Raw genomic sequence first — 27,402 nt, forward strand, 5'->3', positions numbered from 1 at the left:
GAAATTTCAGGGAAGCCCATGCAGTAGTGTCCGGTAACCAGTGCCAGTGTATGATTATTAATAGCAGAGCAGGCAGGTGACCAGCAAGGGGTCGGGACTCTCACGGCAGCATTCTGACAACAGATGGAGCCTTTGATATCTTTCCTTCAGATCTTTATTTAAAAAATGAAACATAAGATTAAAGGGGCAAGTGTGTGTTTGTGTCATGTGAGAGAGAAAGGACATGTGTGAGTTAGTGATAAGGCGAGACGCACAGGTCTCCTATATAATGGGAATTCCACAGGCTGTTGGTGCAGCTGGTGAATTGAGTTGGCATGCTGCTCGGACATAAGAATAGCCTCCATGCAAACGCACACATACGCTGCTGCCGAAAATACAAAGAGGATTACTGTGGTTGCAGAAATATCCACAAAGCATGTGCCACACTGCAGCACATTCTGACACAGGGAAATGAAAGGCATATAGCTCGCTCATTATAGCATCTGGTTTGGCTTGGTGTTTATGTGTGAACACCGCATATGAATATCCAACCCTGGCTCCACAATCTTCAGACCTAGGGTCTGACTGCAGCCAAGACGGCATAAAAAGGCTTTTCTCATGCACTGCTCAGATATATAACTGTAAAAAGTAATGCACCAGAACTCATCTATGGCCTACGTAATCAGGAAGGCACCGATCACTTGACCAATGCCCTGACAGGGTAAAGAAGAAAGTAGTACAAAGAGCAAAAGTCAGGAGGAGGAAAGTTGGGGTGGTGGATGGATCAGACACAGGATTATCCCCGAGGAGACCAGTGTTTGTGTCTGGTGTGAAACCCAGTGAACTTTTTTTATTTTACGGTATGTCTTCACTAGCTTTCTTTTTCTAAACCTATGAAACTTTCCTTTAGCCTAGGTAACTTTGATTTCCTAGATCTACCCTACAAAACTTTACATTAAGTACATAAACTTCTGTAAGGTGATGATGCTAACAATGTTTATTTTCCCTAAATCTAACCTTGTAAGTTTACCTCACTCAACCTATTCTCAGTAACTGTTCCTGCCTAAACCTAACTTATGTGAGTTTGCGATATGTACTTTACATTAGGTACATAATCCAACGACACCCAACCACATTTCTATTCCTAAACCTGTTCTTTGTAACTTTACTTTCCTAAACTTATCCTCAGTAACTTTAATTGCCTAAACCTATCCTATGTAACTTTACATTATGTATGTAACTTTATGTAAAACAAACTAATGTAACTTTACATTAAGTACATAATGTGAACTTGCCAAACCATGCTTTTTTCACTAAGCCGAATTTATGTCATTTTATTTTCCTAAACCCAACCTACGGAACCTAATGTGGCCACACCCATCATAGGATGCTAATTTAGTAAATATCATATAAACTGCTGTATGTGCATTTTTATAAGGTATTACAGCAACTGTTGTATAAGGATACATTGAAAAACACACAGGAGTAGCTTAAATTTATGTATTTATACACTTGTCAGTTATGCAAATACTGGCTTGGTTGGTATATTTCATGCAATTATCAGTGTCCTTGCAGATATAATGCAGTTTAAATGATCTATGTCAAGAGATCTATCCAGACATTTCCATGTAATTAAATCAACAATACTAAGGCAGAGAAGTTCTTGAGCACTGGTGCTCATTCAGCCGAGGAGCCTCAAGATGTTCATCCATTTGCATTTACTTGCAAATTGAGGTTGAATGCAGACAAACCTTGCAGGAATTCTTGATACAATCTGACAAGCCTCAGCTGTTTAAACAACATGCCATCCTCTGAGGGTGGGTAGAATAAAGATGCACACCCTTCTGTTCATGCTCAATGTCCAGAAATTGACCTGGCTGATCAATATTTTGTAATCTTAAGTGTTGATGCAATAGTGCAATCAAGGTTCAAGAACTGGTTGTACAGGATTTATGCTTTACTGGTCCAAGACTTAGGAGTTGAAATTATTGTTTTTGCTTTCCATATGGCTAAGAATGACAAAGCTGTGTTAGAAGTTATTGTCAAGATATGGACTATTGTCAAGATGAATTTCAACATTGACATTGTCAACAAAAAAGGCAGATCTTGAGGTCATTTGGGGTTGCTAAGTCAGGCAAGAAAGTTATCTTAATTGGCAGTGCTTGATAACAGATCACAGTATAGAAAACACGAGGTGCAGTGGACAAGTTTCTTTCCTGGGTTACATATACAGTAAGAGTTCCTACATTGTTGGCACAGTAGGCTGATGGTAAACTAAACCCCAGATAATCTTTGACACAGTGCTTTCTTCTTCCCTATTTATTTATGTGGTAGATCAGGGAAGGTATAGCTCAAAAAGACCAAATGTCCCACTGATTCAGGGGGCTTTGAAGGGGTCAGTGGGTGTGTGGTTGAAGCTAGCATCGGCAAAGATGGCCAAGGTGCCCACAGTGGTGAAGACGACAAAGATCCAGAGGAACATCCTGTCAACCACCATGGCCACGTACTGCCAGTCCTCTTTTAGCTTGACGAGGATAAATGATCGGACGGAGGGGAGGAGATTAAACAGAGTGGGGGTGGATGAAGGAGAAGATGGAAAGTTGTAGTCGTGGGAAGTCGGGAAAAGACAGACAGACAAAAGAGATAAAAAGAAGACAGGGTGAAGTTCAGAAACCAAATGATAGCCTTTAAAAGATATATTAGAGCATGCTAAGGCAGTCTAACTTACAGCTTCGTAGTCCTTCTCAGCTTGCAGAGCCTCAGCGATATATGTGATGGCATCTATTGCTGTCTTGAGCTCATCAGGGAGCGTGAGGTAGCTACTGGGCCCATCAATGAACTTTCTTAGATCTGTACACATACCCTCCGGCTGGTACCTAGAGAACAATACATAAATGTGTCAGGAAAATACCACAATGTACAGCTTTTGATGTTACGAATAAGTCTCAGAACTGAGCTAGAAGAAATGAAGTGAGTCCCCATAAACATTTAAACTGAACAGAAGCTTGCAGAATGTAGCAACGTGCGAGCAGATGTTGGACCAGACTAATTAAAAGCTGTAAAATAGTAAAGTGTCTATGAGGCAGGCTGCACGTCTCCTTTGCACTCTTCTGTCATTCAGAGAGGAATAAAGAGAAGGTCAGAGGAGCTCCCCGGGCCCGCTCTGCCAGTGTGGGAGTCACCGCTCTGCATCTGCTGACTGGGCTGTTCTGGCTGACAAACCTTCCATGTACTTGTGTGAGTGTGCTTGTTTCTGTGTTTACTTGTTGCCCTCAGTTACCAACTGTCATCTGCGGTGGTCTGCCAGTAGTTGCTGGGGGAAGCTGAGAGTGTTGCTGTGGGGGTATTTGTAACTCTGCTGCCACTCACGACTTTTCACATGACAGGTCAAAGTTGTTTTCATTCTTCATTAGAATCATAACAAAGAGCACTGGCTTAGCCACTCTGATTTACAGGTTTTACCAGAACAAACAAAGCTGTAGCAGAGTTGAAGCAAACACATTTGCTTGAATTAAACTTTTATTTTACAAGAGGATAGATGTATAATTTCTTACCTCAGAATCAATATAGTCTAACCTTAGCACACAGCTGTTTGAGAGACCTAAAGCATTCCTCATTAACCTTTTCTGCTCTGCTTTCCCCTGCTGAATTTCTATGCATTATCGCACACAGTGTCCTTGAGCAATGACACATGGATTTCCATTGGCTTCTTCCAGTAGAGCCTCAGACACAGCACTCTAATACTACTATAACTTTAAGTAGTGATACAGCACGACTCTCTCTGTAGGACGTCACGGCTAAAACATATGGTTGAGAAGTGAAATTGCCTCTGAAATAAAAGGATAATCCCAGCTTATGTAGTTTTGGCCATCATTTCTATCACTTATAATACAACTTTATTCACCACAGTAACAAATATGTCTAATGGGGCATGAAACAAGAGCAAGTAGACAATCAAGCAGGCAGTAAATAAGCCACTTTAATCTAGAACAGTGATCCTCAAAATGGGGTCCACAGTGTTAAAAGTGTAAAAGTCATTATTAACCCTTAAAAAAAATCAGAAAGTTAAATTGGAAAACAGGAAATGACCTGGAAAAACTGCTTAAAAAAGTAATCATTATTCTGTAGCATAATTTTAAATAAATGATTATGATTATTAGAGTTATTAAAGTTTTCAGGACATTTTTCCTTAGCTTTTTAAAAATTATTTCTCACCACTTTCTTTCAATATGCAGGATATTTCTTGGCAAGTTGCCCCTTCCATTTTCACCCACGTATTTTTTTTTATAACATAAATCAAATTAAATTTGCTTATGGTTCAAAGGTTTGAATACTTGTGAAAGGTGTCTGAAGGCAGCACGAGAAATGTGATGCTGATCCAGGTTTCAAAGGGTTAAACCATAAATGTATCGTTTTGTTTTTATTTTAAGCTGTATTTCCCTTTCACAAAGTCCCTAAAACTCATCTACTCTTGGTCCTTGGTACCACCTTGTCCAAAAACACAACACTGACAAATTAATATTATTAACAATCAACAGCTGTTTTTTTTCAAACATCTGTTTTCTTATGAAACACCTCAAATATTAAACACATTACGCTCTCTCGATGCTATGAAAAAAATCAACGATCAGGAATTGCAGGCTGGGCAGCTCACCACCAGAGGGCAGTGTGGCACTGTGTCTCTAAGTGGAGAACATTAAAAAGGAGTGTAACCTGACAGTCAGGACAGAGCAGAGAGCTGCTTTGTATTCAGTGCAGTAGTCTGGGGGTTTACAATGCAGCGCGGCCGTCACTGCTGCTCCTGTGAGTGTTGCAGGTGAAGAGGCTGTGACCTAAGAGAGGTGGAGCCTCATCAGATAGAGAGAAAGAGAGGGAGGAAGAGAGAGGAGGAGGGATGCAATTTGGCCTCTTCACCCCCTCCTCTCTTTTCCCTCTTGCGTGGCTCAAAGTAGCACTTCATCAGCGAGAAGTAAATGACTATTCAGGAGACTAATTCAACTAAAAACTGGCTGCGTCTGGTGCCAAGACATGCACTAAACCCAATTAAGAAGGTGTGTGTGAATGTGTGTGTACGTGTGGGCTCTAGAGAGATACTGCTGTCTCATCAAATTGCTCTAATAGAGGCCCCCCGCCTTCTTCTTCTGTCACCCGTTCTTTCACCTAGACACGCAGCGTCCCGCTCTAATGTGTCAGAGTCGATTTGTGCGGGTCATTATTATTTTAGCAACGATCCTCTGCCGCCTCCAGTCTTTCCCTCTAGACATATTTCAGCTCTCACAGGAGGTGAAGGATAGAGAGGGAGAGACGACGGCTACAGACTGTGAGGAAGGTTTTTGGTGTGTATTAATAGAGCAGCAGGGAGGCTGAATATTTAAGGATGTCACAAAGTGGCTGATTCCCAGGACTTACAGTTCCTAGTTTTACCTAATTCACCTGAGGAAGGTTGTCTGTTTCCAACGTACAAGGTATAGAGGCTTAGGGTTAGACTGTTAGAACGGTTTGTTGCTTATTTGTGTGCCAACTGAACTCAACAGCTTTAGGGGAAGCACTTATCATTCCAGGTTTCATTTGAGATGTTTGGGTTTTAACGTCTATGCCCTTTTAAAGAATATTCCAACTTCAGAAAAATAGCTTTCTTTGTACTTATTTTTTCAGCATAATATCCCCACAATTTGAATTTAAATGCACTTCTGTCCTCAAGATATAACCTCTCACAGTCTACACCAAAGGTCAGAAAGTGAAAATGTAACATTTACTTCTTAAACTGCTTGTTCTTTGATCAATTCTTACCTTTTAAAAGCTCTAAAAAAATGAGGACAACTTTATTTGTAGGCCTAAATTTTGCCAGTATTTACTGTAATTATAGGCTATAAAAACTGACACTGTGGTATTTACACACAGGGCAGAGGATGTGTGACTTTAAATTAGATGTCTAAAACTGGGGATACAATAAACGACTTTCACAATCCTAAAAGATTCTAAAAAGACTTTAAAAGCGATGAATCACACAGTTAAAGACTGTGCCAGATGAGGGATCACAGACAACATGACTTGTCACTCCAACTGAAGCCAACTTAACGCACCATACTCTCATGACAACACTCGCGAGAGCAAAAGTAAACATACAACCCTGAGGAAGAAGAAGAGGAACAAACACACATGGATACAAGAAAGGCAGCAGCAGTTTTTATAAGTGCAACCATCTGCGCTGAGCAAGAAAAGAAACCGAGAAAACGCATTTGGGTGAAGTCGTGGAGGGGTAGACGTGGGGAGTATAGACGCTAGAGACTGCAGAGAGAGCTTGAGGTCAGTGAATGAAGCACCTTCTGGTAACGTAACAAACTGGAGCCAAGTCTAGGCAACGCTGGCTAAAGATGACCAGTGTACATTAAGCAAAAGTGTCAGGGGGTCAGCTCTGAAAAATCAAAACATGTCTGATACGCTGCGACTCATGTCTGGAGGAGTTTGTTCTGCTCATACACTTGCCTATTTGAGTCTGTACACTTAAACATTTCTGTGCCAACTGGCCGCAACTTGTGCTGACTGGTGCAGACTAGGGCGCAGTCGTCACCTTTGTGAATCCTACAGAAAGCCTGACGTCCTGTACTGTATCCCCAACTTTATTGTGTTTGCACAAAGCCTACAGTGCAGCCTAAAACTTAAAATATCTAAGTGCGTCAACTTAATTTCATAAATAGGATATATTATGTTTTTATCTTATATCCTATGTGTAATGCTTTAATGTCAGATTTTCAAATTAAATGTGGCTTAAGTTTCAAATAATGAGGGAAATGCATGTAAAAGTTATGCCTAAGAGCTAAAACTAATGGTGTCAGACCATTACAATACTGCTTTTCACTTTTTTTCCCACTTTGAGAAGAAGCTGACATCAACTCTTAACCAATATCTTTATATGCTCATCTGCTTCAGGCATGTTACTGTACTTACATCGCATACAAAGCTACATGTAGCCACATGCTAACATCAGGGACACCTGAAATCTTGGTTGCTGATGTTGTCAATTTGGGATAATTCCTTTGTTCCCAGGGTACTTTGTTACCCAGCTCTTAAGCACATAATGTGAACCTGAATTAAATGCTGCCCAGCTCTGTATTCGCCTAATATGACGTGGCCTAGGGTTAGCTTAGGGGACTGGAAATTGCACTTGACTATAATGGTACATGCTCTACCTTGTGCCCCAGTAGTTATTCTTTTCGTGTGGAGAATAGTTCCCAAATGTATTTCATTAAAAAAGAGGAAGAATGACAAAATAGTATTCCACTATCATCATCTCCAAATGAGCAAAGATTAGGAAATAGGTTGGTAGTAAGGATACTTAAATAACAGATAAACTTTGACTCGAACACAAGGGGGGTTGTTCCTTGTAAAAAGAACAAAGGATATGGGAGTGTAGGAACTTTGGACATGGGAACAAGGGAACAAATACATGCTTCTGTTAATTTTGCACATTTTTTGAAGCATATTCCTGCTGGAACACAACCGATTTTGCTTAGATGCGTTTATTGGTTGCAATGACAGTGAAGAAGACCCAGAAATGCTGACCAAACAGACTTGGCTTTTTTGGAAGGGATCTTAAAGAGACCAGCACTGAAACAGAGCATCTCAGACAGAGGGTGAGTATAGGTAGGACAGTGTGAAGAAAACAAAGTGTTTTTTGACCATTACAGCATGGAAACTTTTTCTCAGAAACCTAAAATACAAGTATGAACCTGACAATAAGCTGAAAAGGTCCCCTTTAGTCTAGACAATAACTGCGATACAAGAATGGTAAGATAAAATGTGATATTGTGCATTGAAAGTCCGGTCTTTCTATATTTGAGGTAACTAGGTAACTACTATGCCTAGTAATACTTGCTGATGTAAAATGTTATATTTCATGGGAAAAACGCAAGCTGTGGGAAAACAGGAAATGCTGTCCAGCTGATGTCAACTACAGCCTCCTACACACACTTTAACATGAAACTATGAATACTAAATACAGGAAATGATAGCCTATATAAGCTATTGAATTAATTTCATAGTGCTATCATACACAATAGAAGCTTTTATGGATCGCGCTTTTGCATGTTGAGGTCATGAGGCATGTTTTCTGATTCACATGCATGCTGATCAAAATGCATACCCAGGTGCCCTTGGGGTGCCCCCCCCATGCATAAACCTTCATCCCTGGAATCTAGACTGGTTTCTGGTCTCACCTGTTGGGTTTGGGGAACAAGATAGAGGAGTCTGGCTTGCGGATGAAGTACTCATCGGCCACTTTGCTGATGGCAACCGCCCTTTTCTCTCTCCGGGGCACGGTCTCCAGGGATAGGGGAGTCTCTACTTTTGGACGCAGCATGCCAAGGTAAGGAGGAAGCATATGGATAAAGATCTAGGGGGAAAGAAAAGACAAAAAGCACAGACTTACCTCAACAACTGACATTAAAATCAGTTTCTTTGCTGTTCCACTTATCCTGATGTGATGAATTTGGAAAGCACAAATGTACAAACACTCATTCATGTATATTTCTTTGACACACATTGGGAAAGAGAAAGTTATTTAACTGTACTTTCCACTTTCAGTCAATAGCTTCTTGGCTCTCCTAGACCTCTGAAATCCATCGTCTTTTCTGCTAATAAAAATCCATTTGTTTGGATTCCTGTTCCGTGATTTATGGGACAGCTGAAATGTACTTGCCCTGTATTTGCCTATTAAGGCTGAGAAATGAGTCAAAATGTTGAATTTAGCAGCAAGATAACCTTTGAGAAGAGTTGCTGCTGAATGATGTGGGTGGGGAAACCAAATGGGCAATGAATTCTTCAATGTCTGCCTCTGAAGGTGTCCTTGAGCAAAGAACATAAACTCTGAATACTCCAGTGGAGCTCTTCAGTGTACAGTTGTACTGGACAGCTCCCAGATGTGTTTAATTAAAATAGAGATAAATGTCTGATAAAACCTGCGTGGCTGTCAGACTTGGAGCTGCCTTTAAGAAGAATACAGAGGAATCTGACTTGATATGACAGCAAACCAATGGGCCAAATGTTAGTCTTGATCAATATCACAAATGCTGTTTGCCCCTGATAATGGCTCTTTTATGTGCACTTTGAAGGGCTCGGATATCCTTCTTTTGAAATAACTATCGGCTTGCCTGTATTGGCAGATGGACGTCAATAAAAAGCCCCTGGCAAGGATCATACAGTACTGTAGCAACAACGGAGAATGCAATGTGAGGCGAAGAAGCTTGACTTGTTTTGTAGTTTCAAAGAATAAAGAGTGACTTAGCTTTCATTCAGTATCAAGTATGTCCATGTTCTTATGTGACCTTTCTTTCTATCCTCCCATTTCCCAGTACACTGTTACACCTGTCATGTTTCCCGTAGACTGTTCTCTCTGTGTGGGACAGGAACGCAGTGAGTCACACATAGTGACATGATCACAGCAACAAAGCAGCCGAACAGCAGGGGCTCGAAGACACTGAAGAAGAGCGAGTGCGTGTGAGAGTTTTATAATGCCAGAATGGCTGATTCTAAAATGTTTGATGCTGTATATTTAAATTTGACTACTGGACAACAATACATAAAGGATTGCACATTCCATAAGTATCATATCAACTTTTCTGAAGTGGCATACTATACCAGCTGGCTTTGTATTCTGAAGTTGGAGGGGATGGTGGGTGGTGTGACACCTAGGTGAAATGCCTGCTAAGCTGCAGACCACAGTTTGAGACCAAAAATCAAAACAAGTGGTAGTTTCTAAGCTTGTCATTACTGTGTTTTCCAGAGGCTTTTTAGCCACCAAGTGTAGGTTTTGTTAGCAACCTGTCACTTTGTTTCCACCGGGGATAATGCCACCAAAAGTGGTCTTTTCATCTTTTCTACCAAGATGTTTCTTCATGAATAGTACCATGGAAAGCTACAGAAAACAACTTAGCCCAAATTAACTCTGCTAACCCTAACCTTAATTTAAGATGATGAGTTTCAGTGTATCCACTACATAATAATGTACAAATATAATGTAGCCATGGATTGCACAAACGCACAATGGCTACATTTATTCTGGCAATGAGGTTGCAAATTTTGAACCTTGGCTGTGTGGAGAGGATCTTAAGACACATTTTGGCCTTCATGTTGGGGAGGGTTTTTTTTTTTTAATTAAAGTTCTTGCTATGATCATGGTGAAATAGATTAGCTGGTGTGTTTTAGCTTCAGATAAAATCCAGCAGATGTGATTTTCCCCATGTTCGAAACAAAGCCAGGACACTTCACTTTCCTTCAGTACACCTCATTATAGGCTCAGCTCTGGAATATTCCACTTGTGGCTGTGATTGGATAACAACAAGGTGGTTTCCACTGCAGCCCACATTTCAAGTCTTTGCTGGTTGTAACAGACTTTTCTCACTGACCCCATGTGACACCTGTTAGATTTCCCACAGCTTAGCACATGGTGAGCTTTGGATATAAGGAAGAGAAAACTGCACTCTAGAGATCACACCTAATCTACAAAGAGCCTATATCACAACGATGGCTGCTCCGTCTCAGATAGTGCTGCTGCTCTGTCTATGCGGGACTCTGGCAGACACATACGCAGCAGCAGAGAGCACCCAAAGCGACATCAAGGCTGAGCTGAAGGAGCTGAGAGACATGGTGATTGAGCAGAAGCAGGAGCTGCAAGACACCAAGGCTGCGCTCGACACCCAGAGGACCCTGGTGGGAGAGCTGAGGAGAGAAAACTCAGCCTTGGGTGCCATGGCCGTACGAGTTGAGCGACTGGAGAAAGAAAATGAGATACTGAAGGCAACCATCAAGATGGAGAAGGAAGAAAAAGCAGCAGAGTTGACGTCCCTCCAGAGACTGAACACTGGTGTCCACAAAGTGGCCTTCTTTGTTGTTTTAGCATGCAGCAGTGGAAATATTTATGGACCATTTGACACTGTTACAAAAGTTATTTTCAATCGAGTAATTACCAACATTGGCAATGCCTACAACCCTACTGCTGGCACTTTCACTGCACCTGTTAGAGGAGTCTTTTACTTCAGGTTCAATGGTATAGATGACCGTGCTAATAAGTGGATGGGTGTTTTCCTGTATAAGAATGATGAATCTGTAGTGTACAAACAATTACAAAATGGGTATGGTCATCTGAATTTGTCCGTTACTGTGATTCTACAGCTGGAGAGGGGGGACGTTATTGACACCCGTATATTCCCTGAGACTAGATTTGCCTCGCCGGCATGGGGGGATGTCAACCTCTCTGGCTTCCTGCTGTTCCCTCTATAAGGACTGTAAGCTAAAGAAAGTTGCAGGAAAATAGTACACTACAACTTTGCTTTAACGTACCAGATTTCTGAGAAAGCTTGAAACCATAGTCATAATTTGACAATCACAAGGAGCCACACCTTGAAGTATACCCTCATGTATTGTCTTTTTCACTCGAGATGAATAAAATGAACATTATTCTGTATTGAAGAAGACTCGACACTAGTGTGAGTACAAAAAATCATTAGGATGATGTGAACAAAGGTCATTTTCTCATAGACTTCTTTAGAATGAGATTTTTTTTTTGCCACCAGGTGAGCTGCCCCCTGCTGACCATTAGCAAGAATGCAGGTTTAAGACACTTTTGCAATGGCTTCACTTTTCAGACCTGGAGGCTGCATCCACTTCTTTTTTACAGCCCAATGCAAATGCATACCCTACCATCTTTAAATTTTCCATTACTGATTCACTGTGCATAAATCTCTCCACATTTCACGACACTGATCGTGAGAAAAGTAGGAGTGAAAAGAAGCAGAACCTATAATGTTCTTTCCTCCCATCAATCCGGCACCAAGCAGTTTAGTTTCATTAAACCATGCAAATCACCTGTGTATAAGCCTTTCTGAGCTGAGTGTTGCCTGAAAGCGTGACAGAACTTGGAGCAAAGTATAGAGCTGCTGCTCAGGCCTGTAATTAGCTTCACATAATGTACAGTGAGGGCAGCAGCCACTGATGGAGGTTAATGGTATAACATGACATTCAGGCTGTTGAGGACTGTGTCAACCTGATCCAATAGTCCGCCTAAACTGAAACTACCATTACCTACACCTCCACCTTCATTAAAAATTAACATTACATTCACTGAAAAGGGCACTATTTTCTACATTGATGGAGGTGTTGCTTTCCCACATAATTGATGTTGTGCTTAAGGTTAATTATTTATTTTGTTTTTGGTAAACACACAACTTAATTTTCATTATGTGCAGGTAATAAAATGTGCACATGGTTGTACAGTTTTTGCATCTGTTTGCACTAATTTACTAGTTGGATTACTTGATTGTATTTATGTAATCAAGCCTTGATTGGTTACTTGCAAGTCTTAGTTTTGTTTTTAACGGCAGGAAGAAGAAGTAAGCATATCTTTTCCTCATGGGTGGATTATGAAACTTTAGGGATTGTGGTCCTGTGGGCACAGATATGCAAAGGGCCTCACTATCTCTCCTACATGTGAGCAGTACACACAGACTTAGTGGTGGTTTTGCATCTCTTTGTTGTTGTTATGCATCTTTTTGTGACTGTTTGGGGTCATTCTGTGTCTCACTCAGTCCTTTTGTGTTTCTTTGCAGTCATTTTGTTTCTCCTTGTGGTTGTTTTGTTTCTTTTTTAGTCGTTTGTGTCTCTTTGAGATCATTTTGTGTCTTTCTTAGTCCTTCTGTGACCCAAAATCATCAAATTTTCAACAAATCATTTTGTTTTTCCTTGTGGTTGTTTTGTTTCTTTTTGTAGTGGTTTTTGTCTGAGGTAACTTTTTCCTTTTCAGTCTTTTTGTGTGTGTTTATAGTCATTTTCTGCCTCCTTGTGGTTGTTTTGTGTGTTTTTGTAGTTGTTTGTTGAAGGTAATTTAATGTTGTTTTATTGTTCTGTGTCCCTTTTTACTTTAGGTACTGCTGATTATCTTAATATATAATATTACATCTATTTATTACTTAAATCACATATTGTATTAATAATCTGAATCTGCAAAGTAACAAGTAACCAATTTATGGAAACGAGGGATTTACCACGATGGGACCTCACCTTGCGAACCCACATGGGCATCATGTGAGTGTTGGGTGAGCGATGGTGGAGGTTGAGGACGACCACGCTGAGGATGACAGAAAACGTGACCAGGATCATGGTGAACATGATGTAGTTGACAATGATGGGGACACCCAGTGACGTCTCTGGGATCTTATCGGCCAGCAGCAGCAGAAACACAGTGAGGGTGAGCAGCACGTTGATGGACAGACCCATCTTTTCTCCTGGTGGGGGGAGAAATGAATACAACATACATTATTAATGCGAAGAGGGTCTTCTGTAGTGGTGCCATGGTGCCCTATTTTCACTTTGGTTTCACAATTGCAGAGCATTCCTTTAGGTCTGTGTTACGACTCATCTAGTTTTACCAGGACATGGTTTGTTCCTCGTTCAGTTGATCTACTATTTTAGCAGCAGCTGGTCCATGTAATTCACCAGTAATGACTGTAATAGAAAATTCATCTCCCATCTTAAGTGAAGCTGATTGGCCGACAGAGCAAAGCCTCCCAGGTGGATTCAGTGGTCACTTACAAACTGTGTTTACCGCAGATTGGTTAGAGTTGGAAGGTAATGAGGAACTGATGTGCATTAGGGCAGAGCGGCTCCCACAGTGAGTCACTGTCAAAGCAGAGGCATTCACTTCAACACACTGCACTACCACAGAGTTCAACATGTTAAAGTTTTCGTTTAGAGCTGAAAAATTCTGATAGTCAGCATAAATGTTGTAAAAGAAAAAAAAATCACAGGTTACTACTTTAATGTCCTTGACATGTTGAGGGATAATAACATTTAGAAGCATACATGTCTACAGATTGTGCAGGAGCACACATAATGAGAGGTTCCACAGGGTGAAAGAAAGAATAAAAAAAAAATGCACTGACTTTTGACTGGCCACTAAAATGTTGACCACATTTTTGGTTTCTTTTGCATTTTTTAAATTCTGTTCTTTTAACATGAATTGTAAAATTTCATTCTACATAACATTTATCTCTCATTTAGTCTCATTTTAATGGTATGCTATTAGTAGTATTACCTCAATGATGTGAATACTTCCTCCACCACTGAACTTAACCTGGGGGGTGTTTTTTTATATTCTTAAACCCAAAACCTATAATTCATTTATTCTCACATTTATGATGTTCAAACTGAAATTCATTTGCTTAATATGGAGCAAAGCTCAAAGGAACAGTTCACCTGCAAAATCAAAAATACATATTTTCCCTCTTTACTGTAGTGCTACTTATCAATCTAGATGTTTTTAGTATGAGTTGCCGAGTTTTGGAGATATTGGAATCAGAGATGTCTGTCCTCTCTCCAATACAATGGAACTTGATGGCACTTGGCTTGTTGTGTTCAAAGCACAAAATAAATACATAAAATAAATACATAGACACAATGAAAAAGAAAAAAAAAAGAGAAACTCAACAGTAATATTGTTGGACTAGAGGCTTGTGCTTGTGACATCCCTCTGCAATGCACACCAAAGCAATCTAGATCAGTGGTGCCCAACTGGTGGGTCATGGTCCAAAAGTGGGTCCCTGGTCCATTCTGAATGGACTGCAAGAGACTGGTGAATTTTTTAAAACCACACTTTTTGTTTTAAGTACACTTAATTTTCAGCACAGAGCTTTTATTTTGAAATGCTGTTTCTGTTTATGCAATATGTTTTCATTTATTTGCAATCTAAGCTAAAATGTTGTTTACATTTTGTGAAATAAAGCTGAATATGTGGTAAGTGACAATGTGTGGACCTTAAACTAATGACTAAGGAGAAATGGAAAACCATCATAGTGAGAACTACATGACAAAGTTGTGTGGCTGATTCCTGCTATTTTCATTTTGGAGGTTATTGATTAAGCCGTGCTTTATGGAAAAAAACAACTTCTTATCTGAAATGGAATCCCTTTGTGCCAATAATTGGACAAATGTGTGCACAATCCAACCAGACCCCATAAACACAATTAGGAAATGGTGTCAGCAGTTTTAGAGAGCAATGATAAGGCAGAATAGTTCTAAATAAAGCTAGAATAAAGTGTCAATTCTGTGCATTAGTAATCAGATTGTCTAGTGTGCATGCATGATTCTGTATGGTTGGTATACCTGCATCAGGAGGCAGGTAGAAGTTAAAGATGGCGATGATGGTGATGAGGATGCAGGGGAGGATGATGTTCAGGACGTAGTACAAAGGTTTCCTCTCGATGATGAGGTAGAAGGTCATATCCTCGTATAGATCGTCATTCACGTTCTTCCTGCTCGGCCTGTGTGTGATGTGCCACTCCCCACCCTCTGGAGAAACATTCACTTTTGAGAATTTGGATTGGCAAAATAATGACAACAAATCTGCATACCACAAGAGGGTACAAAATGAGGTGCAAAGACAGTTGAATAATTAATAACACTTCCGTGGCTGTGGTTCAGGTATTAAGCAAAAGTGCCAAACAGGAGAAAATTAAAGTGCGTAAAAGTAATTCATTGTCACGCAAAGGACTATATCCCTGCTAACACTGTCATCAAACTTTTTCCTCCATTCTGAAAAAAACTCATCCTTTAACTGCTCATTACGTCCATCTTCTTGTGTTTTCCCTACAAAACTCTCACCACTGTAAGATTCGTCCAGTTGGATCTCCCTGATTTCTTTGCCTTTTGAGTCCAGTGCGTACTGTATGTCGATTTCTGTTGAGTCATATGTGTAGGAGCGAAACTGCATGGTGCAGTTTTGCCAGTCAAACGGGAAATATTGTACCTAGACAGAGAAAACACAAGGATGTTACAAGAGTAAGAGAGGAGGAATAGGTGAAATTTAAAGGTGCTGGACATATTGGCTGTGATGTCTGCCTACTCTCCAGTGTAATGGAGCTAAATGGCACTCTGTTGTGCTTAACTATTTTCTTACTGCTGAACTACGCCTCCCAAATGTATCCCTGTGTAAAAATAAGTGTGCTAGCTCACCCTTGCACAACGGAGCTAGCTAATGTTACAGCTAAGCCAAGGAGGACGCCTAGTATATTGAAATCTCATGCTTTTGCAAGCATGAGCCTCTTGTCTATGAGCAGATGCACTCTTCCTTCTGTGCAGTGATACAAATGTCAGGTGCAGTTTGGTAGAAAGAAAATAGTTCGACGTGATACCCCTTGGGTCCCAGAGACATTGCTGTTGAGTTTTTCAAATGTATTTTTTGGCACTTTCAGCACCACAAGCCAAATGCGATCGAGTTCCATTATCTTGGAGAGAAGGTAGTCATCTCTCCGGCTGATAAATCCCACATTGGGTAACTCACACCAAAACAATCTAGACTGATAAAAACCACTTCAGGTAAAAGGAAAAATATGTTTTTTTTTATCTTGAGGTGAATTTTCCCTTTAAGTTTTTGTACGTGTTGATGCTCACCTTAACTCCGCAAGAGCTGCAGTAGAGTGCAGGGGGGGTCCAGGTCACTCTGCCATTACTGTAAGCTTGGACATGGACAGGCAGGGCCACATCAAACACTCCATCATTACTGCAAACAGATAATATATGAATTAAAATATTCCTAAAAGTCTTTTGCTGATTTTTCTTACTTTTTATAACTCTCTTCTGTTTTTTGGTGTGTTTAAACCCGTCTTGTTGCATGTGCATGTTAGTGCATGCGTGTATCGCACTGGCTAGCTCACTGCTGCCTCTTTGCACTCCATAAATATGGCTACATAATAACGGAGCCATGGCTAAATGATTACAGCAGCGCCCACTATCAGACACCTCACTGGTTAAAACTGTTAGCTCCGTCAGCACTGTTGCTGTTGTTTCACTTTTTATGGAGTTAGCACTGTTAGCTGCTACCTCATTGCTAATCAATGTTGAGAACTGCATCTTGACAATTCATACAGAGTGAATTTTGCATAGAGCACCTTAAAACAAACTATGCCTACAACTGTTTTACAAGCAACATTTTCTGGTCATATGAATAATGACTGCTGTCTCTCAGAAATAACAGCGGTAGTAGCATTAATAGAGTGCCACACAACCTTTTGGGTTGTACAAAGCATCTGATTTTGGCACCAGAAACAGTTGTTTGCAGGCTGTTTCCTATTCAGATTTAAAAAAAACCCAAGGTTGTACAGCTGTCAGAAGTGACCAGACAATAACAAAATGTGACTGGCAATAAATTATCTGCACTGCAACAAATATTAAAAGTGCATCCTGCTAACTCAGCTGCACATATCATGTAATAGCAGCATCCCAGGTTTGGGTTTCACCCGAGGCCTTTGTTCCATGTGTCCTCTCACTCAACCGTCCTGCCTCTTTGTTCTTAGAAATAAAGCAGGCTTTACATAAATCACCTATAAAGAAAGATAAGGTGAAGCTCTGGTCAGATCGAGTAATTAAATAAAAATTAACTCTATCTCGTATGTATGATTATTGCAGTCACAATTCTGCTTCCATTCACTCACCACAACAATGGAGAACATCGATGTTTGGCTGCAGACTCGCATTGCAAGACCCCACTAAAAGATTTTAATTGGCACGGGTGAAAAGCAGGAACTCGACACATTTCACAGGACACTTCTAAGTCCAGCACTAATGCTGGATGTATACAGAGCTGTTTTGGCTGTTAAGCACATAACTACACACGACAAAGACATCAAGTCAATTAGACACAGATTTAGCCGTCTGTCAGGGTGCAGCGTTCGGCTTTTATGGCTCCGCTAATTTAACAAGGAGAGGCTTGTGTCCTTAAAGTCCTAAAACCCTGTCCCTGTGAAGGTGCTGCTGTACAAATGGCCAGCATTGATCACAGGGAAGGTTGTGCACGTCTTTGCATTTATATGTGTGTGTGTGTGTGTACATATTTGTGTGCATGTGTGTGGTTCCAAGTGAGCACCTCCCGGGCTGAAGTAGCTGAGCGGTGCCATCAGTGCAGTTTTTAGGGAGCCATGCTGCTTAATTGCCTATAAAGTGTTGATGAATGGAACAGTGGGGATATTTACAGCAGTGTTAATGGGTGTGTGGGTGTGTGTGCATGGGTGTAAGAAAGAGACCACAGTCGCTATTTTAAGCATCAACATTTTCTAATTTACAGTAATTTGAGTTTTTCCATAATATTAATACTGTTGCTGCTGTACCTGGACTGGGTCTTTAACCTAATGTCCATTGGCTGCAGCTGTGTGGTGTTGAGGACATGCTTTGCCAACAGTTTTGATTTTTGCAAGCTTATTAAAAAATGTGCAGCTCATTTGTGGTCTTTTTGATAACAGATACTGTAGGTTGTACCTTTTTAATTTGTATTGCACTAAATGTATATTCTGCACATATTTGTTAATGTGGAAGTGTGGGAAGGGGCAAACTGGTTTTAGGATGTGGGAATGATTGTGCCCTAGAAATTTTCATTGCTGAAAGTTTTGCACAAATTTATGATTTATCATGATTAGGTGGGGTGGGATATGGGGGTGATAATGATTGTAAAATTTTATGACCCGGTGTTTTGTGCTCTATTTACATCAATATTGTCATTAATATATTTGTTCCACCTACCTGCCAGGGACTACAGGTGGAAAATAGCAGTTTAGCTAAAACCTGATAGAGTGCATCTCTCTTTGTTTCATATGAGGTTAACGTTTTAGCGTGCAGTGTGTCTTTCTAAATATATTTACATTACATTACATTATTATATAGCACAATTTTGTAATTTTGTATCTTCATTTCTTGGATAGTGTAGGCTATGTGTGTAGGGCAAAGGTTGCAGCATGCTTTTCCTGCTCCACTCTGGAGGAGAAAACTAGTCTTGCTAACAAACATAAAGATAAATCATTACAGATCATTATAGGTTTTGGGTTTAAGAATATAAAAAAAACACCCCCCAGGTTGAGTTCAGTGGTGGAGGAAGTATTCACATCATTGAGGTAATACTACTAATAGCATACCATTAAAATACTCTCCTAAAAGTAAAAATCCTGCAATCAAAATGTATTGAAAGTATGGAATTAAAAGTAACAGAAGCTGACAAATATATGTGGAGTTGAAACACTGACTATAAAAACAATAAACACTGAAATCGTGATGTCACACATTTCCTTATTGACTTGTAGACAATCTGACTTCATTTTGCAAACAGTGGAGTCACCCCCTAACTTGCCATTAAAAAAGAATGCAGGTTTGAGACATTTCTGGATTGACTTTTCAAACCCAGAAGCTACGTCCACTTTTTTTTTTAAAACACTGTATGAGTAAAATGTACAATATTTCACTCTGAGATGTAGCATAGGAATGGATTGCATAAAATGGAAATATTTAAATTTAAAAAAAGTACCTAAAATTTGTGCTTCAGAACTTCAGTGAATATTCTTAGTTAGATTCCACCACTGTTTAAGCCGGTGCAGTGAAGTACCCTGCAGGAGCTGCTAAAAGGACACCAGCCGTAGGATTACCTATTCAGCATCACCTCATCTCACAACCAAAAGACTAATACTCTAAAGAATTTATTATGACCTTGAGTGGAGGCAAGAAGGCTCAAAGTTGATTATATAACAAACAGGTAGGGAAAGGATGAAAAAAAATGAACTATTTTTGTCAAAGTTTGTCCTCATAAGACATTTGTCACATTGTTGCAGTATCTTATTCCACACATCTTTCACACAAAGAGCAGATACATCAAAGTATATATGAAGGTATACACAAAATGCCCCGTAGGAATTACGCAGAAACAAAAACTAAAAAAGTTCAAATGGTTTCTCCTCTAAACTCTTGATTAATTGATGCCAATGTGAGTGCTTGTGCTTACTTATTGATGAGGACAATGTCAGGCAGCCAAACCTTCCCAGAGGGGATACGCATCACCTCAATCCCATCATGCTCCTTGGGCTTCCATGACAACCGATAATCTGTCCATTCCTGTTAAAAAAAAAGTTAAAAAAGAGTGTTTATTTGTGCAGCAATGCGGCAATTAGTACATGGAAACTGCAGCGACAAGAGGAAAACAGAGAATGACAGAAGGTTTAAACTTAACATTTACATATGTAACCAATTTGTCATTTCATCAGTTTATTTTTCATTTTTCCGCAGCTGTAATTAGATTCCACAGGGAGCATTTCCCTGTGCATTTGTCCTTGCATAACAAAACAGCATTTGCATAATTTTTCATTTTGCATATGCTTTGTATTATTATTACAGGACTACTCCAAGTGTTCCCGCTTGGTTATTTATGGAGTGTATTGGCACTGAGCTGTACACAAAGAAGGAGGTCTTACGTTACTGTACTCATTTGCAGTGGAGCCAGAGTTGCTCATAATCATGGGAAATAGTAAGAAGTTATTCACTTACACCACTAAAACTTCCTGTTTTAGTAAAGCAACCAGCTCTTGTGTGTCTCAAACAAACTGCTTAAAGATTATTCATTGTGTGTTTGCTTGAAATGTATCCCCCAAAATCTATAAAAACAACTCCAATTTGCAGCCTCAGCGCAAAAAGCACACAGTAAGATATGCCACATGGTGCGGTGAGAGGAGCTGATACACAAACATACTTACAAGATTCATGACAACAATTGTGCTCATTTCTTCATTTTTCATGTTCTGGAAGGAAAAATATAAAAAATGTCATATTATTGCACCATTATTTTAACATTCTCTGCCCCAGTTGCACCGCAAGGAGAAAAAGTTTTTCAAGACTGATCTGATATAAGGTGATGGATCTTTTCAACAACCTTAAATTGGCTCTTCACAGTGTTTCCTAGTGCATTAAATCAATTTAGTGCACAAGAGATGAGGATTTTATTAAATCTTTTAGCGGTCTTGAACGGCAAATCAGTTCCCAAAATTTTCTCTCCCTCTCTTTTGTGTATGTTTCACGTTGTGCTGCTACAGCCTTTATGTTAGTCAGACAGAATAGAAGAGATATGGAAATGTCATTCCGTCCAATATAGTAACATTTCTGTTATGACTTTTACATAAAAGTGACTAATCAGACATAAATAGACATGTTGTAGTCCCATGAGATTAATATAAAGTGGCTCATGTCTGACAGGGGCTAAAGAGCACAACACATTTACAAATCCTCAAACATGGTGAATTGGTCAGCGATTCTAAGCTTCAGACTATAGCGTTTCTTTATAAAAATTCACTTTTATGTGCCCTTTGAAGTATTGCATTAGAAAAAGTTTTTGGAAATGGCAAAATTCAATAAAAAGATTTGACGCTTGCTTGGGGTTGTTTTCGGCAAAAAAGTAAACTGTATACAAAATCATTACATTTATTACATCAAAAGGCTGCAAAACATATACACATCCAGCCTTTATTTGTTGATAGTAGCTCAGAGCAGCAAACAAAACAGCTGATGGTCATTTGAGATACTAACTGCTTTGACTGGAATGGACACGCACCGTCTACTCCCAGGACATAGGTCATGATGTGTATCAATGATCGTGTGTGTGTGCATGTAATTGTCTATCCAGCACGAGGGCGGAGCTTCCCTGAGCCGGGCCTGCTATTTAAAACGCTGGGAGGAATGTCAGGGAGACAGCTGGGACAGAGACAGGAAGGGGGGTAGAGGGAGATTGACTTAAACCATCTCGCTCTCTCAGCCTCACATAAACACACAAATAACTGACCTATCACTTACTGATTCTTCCTGTAACTGTTTGAATTCACCCCGAGGGGGGAAAGTTAATAATAACACTGCTTTTATCCAGCTGACTAGTTCTGGGCAGACGGGGGAGACATAGCATCCAACTGGGTCACTTTTCAAGATTGTTCCACTCCAGAACTTAAGTGTCCCATGTGACTTCCTCTCCAGAGCGAGACTGACCTTGTGTGGAGGTGTAAGGAGCACTGTAGATGTGTATGTAAATGCGACAGTGGGTGGATATGTGTGTTGCTGTGTGCTACAGAAAACAGAGCCAAAGGGAAATTAAGGAACAGATAGAGGGATCTGGTCTGTGTTTTACTGTGTACCCAATTGTTATGCAGTCAACCCAGTCAGTGCGTGGTACTAAAACACTATTTACCAGCATGGGTTGATAAAAATCTAGGGCTTCACATCAGAAGTATGACTCTTAGTGCCATTTGACTCAGCAGGCACAGAATTGAGAACCAGACGGCTCTCAGATATTCATTTTTGAATGTAAAACTCTACATTTCTAGGTACAGCAGGGTATTTTGTTATCCTGTCATGAGCGACTATTGGGGCATAGTGGTTCTCAGCATGGGGAGCAACCACTGTGCTCTAAAGAGACATCTGTTAGACCCAGATTTGAATTTTAAATACATATTTATATTTACTATGAGATAGAGACCATAGCTCCTTTAAAGCTGCCTGTTTTGGAATGTTGCAATTATGCTGCCTTGCTGTTCTTTATAAAAGGTATGAATGTGGAATAGGGGGGAGGGAGTGGTCTCACATTTAGGGGCCATTTACAAGGCAACAGTTCTTGTGTGAAATGTTAAGCTTTTCCTGTGGTTTGTTCTATCGTTCACATGACAACTTGGTTCCCGGCGCCTGAAAACACAAACTTTTAAAACTGGGTTCCAGAGTGTAAACTTTTGCAGTCCACTTCTGTCACTGTGTTGAGTGGCGATGCATGGATCGTGTGAGAATGGTGACGTGAATACCGCACTTTGCGCATGTGCACTGTGTTCTTTATGGTGTGCCATTATAAAGTCACAATATTTGCCTGGCATGCATACTATAGCATTTTTGGTTGATATTCGTTGTTTATGTGTACATGAGGATCGTTCTCACAATGTTATCATTATTAATGCAGATTTTTTGAAAAACCCAAAGTAGGGCTGTTCTCGTCTAAAATTTGCCTTAATCGGCTATGGTAGATAGTAAAAGTGCTGAAACAAACATTTAATAGGACAGTCAGACAGCCAGGACCATGCGCAACCAACAGCGTGTTTATATGTGTGACCCACCGTGGGAGATTTAAAAAGCAGCTTGTAATAGTTAGCAGATAACTCAAAAAAGAAGTGTAGCATGATTGTAATTGCCCTGCTATGCCACTGTTATTGTTTGGAAAGCATTATATGTCACACCAGAGGCCGACATTGATGTGTCAAAGTGTACAATTTCAATTTGCACGCTTTGAGCGATAACCACCTACAGTTGCCAACTGGTTTTTGCATTGGTATCTATGATGTAGGCCTACTGAGGTCGTGATAGTGAATCATCTATTCAATTATCCTATTTCAGCCTTCAAAACAGAATTTGAGAAGAGAAATGTTCATAGAACAAACAGAGGGGACTGAGGGATAACAGTATGAATTTGGCTTTTTTTCCTCCATTTTAGCTTTTGAGTGGTTAAAAAAACCTCTATTTTTTTTTTTCATAGCTTACACTAGGTAAGTAAGTATAATGTATGCATGTGTTGGGGTCTCGTGCCTCACCAGTCCAACGAAAGAAGAGAGGACCATACCCACACGAACCACTACCCTCTCCTCAGGTACGCGTGCTGGCCGCACCTTTACGTTGTAGTTGAAAAAGAGCTGCTTCATCAGAGCCTTCTCCACATCAGACGCACCTGTATGAAACATAGACAAAGAGCTTATATGATTTTTTTAACTCTTTGAAACCTGGATTGACATCACTTTTATTGTGATACATTCAGACGCGGTTTGCAAGTACTTAAACCTTTGAACCCTGTGTAACTTCTTTCGGCAGTTAGTAACTTTGCACAAAATGTACAAGTAATATTTCAAATTTATTTTAATTTTAAGCACTTTTTCAAAGCCATTTTCTTGTTTTTATTTTATTTATTTTAACTCTTCCTTAGGTTTTTTGTTAGGCTTTTTTGTGCAAATTTCAGGTGATTTTCTTGCACTTTTTACTAATTTCTTGACAGATCTTGGCTCGTTTCTTAATAAGTTCATAGTCACCATCTACCCATGTTTTTGAAAGAAATCGAGATAGATTTCCTAGTTTTCAAAGGGTTAATAATGGAATACTATATAAGAAACCCACAGACTTTTACTTTAAAAGTCAGGGAAGACATGAGCCAAATGAGTCTGCCATTGCACTGTTCATTCATCAGTCGCAGTTCATAACCCATCAGAAGTCAATAACAGTTATATTTCCATTTTTATTGTCCATTGCCTGTCTCGGTCACAGCTTAAAATTCATAAAATGAACCCAAAAACTTTGAACTTAAGTTTCTGCTGCTCTGTGCAAAACCCATCACGCTGGTGACAAGTGAGGGCAAAGCTAACAGATTGGCAGGCGAGGTGTGTCGTGCATCCAAATATAAAAACCAAAGTAGCCTCGAGCTCAGTCGATAGTGCGCAGCGAGTGGATGCTTCCCAGAATTAGTTAATACAGCTGGATGTGTCACCCAACAGGAGATAGCCACACTTGTTAAAGCCACTTAAGTTAGAGCCTTTCTAACTAGACAGAGTTCCACCTCCACAGCATTTTCATACATAACTCCTGCTTTATTTTCATCCTTTTCCTCCTTCTTGTTGGAAGGTTGGAGGCATTTATAATCAGCAGCTCTAGTGATGCGACATTCATCACGTTTGGCGTAGCCGTGGCCCCGGCAGGATCTGACCTGACAGGAATAAATGACAACGATCACCCAGCGAGGCACCCTCATTAGCTATAGTAAAGGGAAGCATGGCTGCTGATGGGTGAGGCTGAGAGGTGGTTGTAGAAGGCCAGACTTAAGCATTTTCTCCTCTCTGCCCAGCTCAGTTGACTTAGTAAGTAAGCCAAATAAGAGTACAATGGGATCAAATGAGGTGAGACCACACTGAGTTCAAGTATTGGACATGTGAGAGATGCTTGTGACGAATTTAACTGACGAAAAAAAAAAAAAAACTAAAAAAAAGAAGAAAGGGAAGAATTTCTGAGTTCTCCTATTTGAAAAGGCCTTTAAAATGTACCATGAGCTGTTTTCCTGTGTGATAACTTCACTAAACACAAGCTGCTGAGTGGTGATAAACAAGATTTTAAAACGGGCAGTAAAGTTCAATATCAGCTCCATTGTTCTCTGAGTGTTTTGAGAGCACTGTTCTTGTCCAGGAACCATTGGTCAGTTTAAAATCAATTTCCCAAAGACAAGAAAGCCATTGATTTCTTTGAGGAAATGGATGCCACTCAACTGACAATGACTGTTTATCGCTATGGTGTTTCTGATGGTATTTTACGACTGCTGTGAGCAAGGTCTGTTCCTTATAAATAACGTTTCCTGTTTCATCTTACTTTTCTTTTTATCCCTTCCCTATTTTATTTCAGAGCCATTCTTTCATTATAACCATGAAAAACACCAGTGCCGCTTATTGGTTTGCTGTGTGAAAGGTACAAGATTTCAACACAAAGAGAGCTACACTACAACACCAACAGTTTCTCTACAAAAATTCCAGACATAAGCTTGTTAACTGGTTTCGATTTCTTTCTTGTACCCCAGGCTAATTGACAGAATGATGAAATAAATCCTTCCAAAGTCATGTAATTTTAGTGTAATGTTTCCATTAAAGCTCATATCATTGGGGTATGTTTTTGAATGGTACCTAATGGTATTGTTTTAATTTGATATTTAACATTTTCAGCCACACTATAGCAGGTTTGTTGGTCGGTCCACTATTTGGTCTAGAATGACGCATCTCAACAATAATGATTCAATAGATTGTTATTAAATTTTGCACAGACATTCATTGTCATCAGAGGATGAATTTTAGTGACTATCCCCGACTTTATCTTTAACGTCACCATTTATGGCTTGTAGTAAAAGTTTCCTTAAGAATCAATTCAAGTAAGATTAGCGATCCCCTTATGATCCTTTTGCACCATCACTGTGTTAGAATTCTAATATATACAGTTCTTTTATTTAACAAATACCTTCAAAACTACAGCTAGCATTTGCATCAGCCTCAATTTAGCTTTTTATTTAGTGTATATTGGCCAATGTTAGCATGCAAGCACATCAGAAAACTTAGTAAATATTAGGCTACCTGCTTAACATTAGCATGCTAGCCTGTCACAGTAAGCATATTAGCATGTTTATGTTAGCATTTAGCTGAAAGCACTGCTAAGTAAAGTTTCAAAGAGCTGCTACGACGGCAGCAGACTCTTAACCTTGTTATGCTGTGTTTATATTCTTTCAGTGTGTCTGAGTTGTGTTTTCCTACCAGGCTTTACACACATTATGCCTACTGTTTGTTGTGACACATAACTTGCATTCATAAACACTAAGTCATACGAGCGTAAGAAAGCAGTTAGCACGTCTGAAGTTAGTTAACTCTTTATATTAGGCTACCCTTTTGTAAATTTCTTTTACATAGACCAGGCCATAGATTGCCAAGAACTAAAGAATATGTTAAGCAAATCTCTGCACCTTCTTCAATTTAGATATAGTCTTATTACAATGTACACTCTGTCCCAAAGGGAGATTTACTCTTATTGTTGGGTTCTAGTGAACCTTTTTGGCCCATGTAGCATTCTACATGTTGTATTAGTGTAGTGTCCATGAGTATGAAGTATTAAATGACAACTACAGATCTGTTACATGGGTATATCGTGCAAGTTTGTACCTTACCTCCCAGTGCGCCCAGGCTACATAAGCAGCATGCCAGCAGGAAAAGATCCAGGCTTTTCATGGCGACCTCCCAAACCAAAAAGGTTTCTCCTCTGCAAAACAAACACCTGGTAGATTAATCCAAACTTCTATTTCCTTGTTTTTCTTTCCCAGTGCAGCTCACTGGAACTCCTCAGTGTAAGTTTTGGTTTGGTCAGTTTGGACTGTTGTTGTCTGTCAGTCAGGCCTGCCTGGCCAACTGCTGTCTGCTCCAATTACATCCTTGGGGAGGGGAGAGCGTGTGTCACTGTTCACCCCCTCAGTCAGTGTGGACCAGGCTCAACTCTACCCAATGAGAATTTATGGTACTTACAACACCAGCGGTTCTCAAACTGTGGGCTGAGGTACCCACAGGAGTTCTTATAGGGTCTCCAGGCAGGTCTTTAACAAAAAGAGTGAAGGTTAAACTGCATTAGTATTTCATTCGAGGATAACATAATCATATGATGGAATAGGAAACACTGTGTAGATAAAAGCCTATAGGTTAAGACTCACTACTGTTACTACTTAGGTGCAATTAGACCAAACCTTGCTCTCATCTAGTTTCTTGTTCCCTTTTCCTGCTTACTCATCTTCTTTTATCTCAAAATAGGAACAAATAGAAACCATTAAGCTGCACTATCATATAAAGCTATTTCCCCAAAATTCACTCCCTAGCTACAACAGCTTCAGGTCTTTTTCCTACCCTTAGACTAGACCCTTCTTTATCTACCTAATTCCTCAGCCCAGTTAGGAATTATGACCATATTGGATTCTGCACCTCATACATCAGTGCCAATGATCAGTGTGAACTGTGCATCCTCGACCCGATCTCCAGAAAAAATGTTGTACAA

The 27,402-nt window shown here is 39.9% G+C and overlaps 1 protein-coding gene across 1 annotated transcript; it reads right to left on the minus strand.

Annotated features, from left to right (window-relative positions):
* Positions 1-1,491: 1,491 nt before the first annotated feature.
* Positions 1,492-26,711, minus strand: chrnb1 (cholinergic receptor, nicotinic, beta 1 (muscle)). The gene is made up of 11 exons (XM_042512419.1): positions 26,531-26,711; positions 23,388-23,521; positions 20,532-20,576; positions 19,787-19,896; positions 16,420-16,528; positions 15,631-15,775; positions 15,133-15,318; positions 13,033-13,256; positions 8,196-8,371; positions 2,708-2,855; positions 1,492-2,503 (listed from the first exon to the last, which is right to left on the minus strand). Exons 1-11 carry the CDS (start codon positions 26,589-26,591, stop codon positions 2,357-2,359), a joined length of 1,485 nt encoding a protein of 494 aa, XP_042368353.1. The 5' UTR covers positions 26,592-26,711; the 3' UTR covers positions 1,492-2,356.
* Positions 26,712-27,402: the final 691 nt, after the last annotated feature.

This window comes from Plectropomus leopardus, chromosome 23 (genome assembly GCF_008729295.1).
Source record: "Plectropomus leopardus isolate mb chromosome 23, YSFRI_Pleo_2.0, whole genome shotgun sequence".
NCBI lineage: Eukaryota > Metazoa > Chordata > Actinopteri > Perciformes > Serranidae > Plectropomus > Plectropomus leopardus.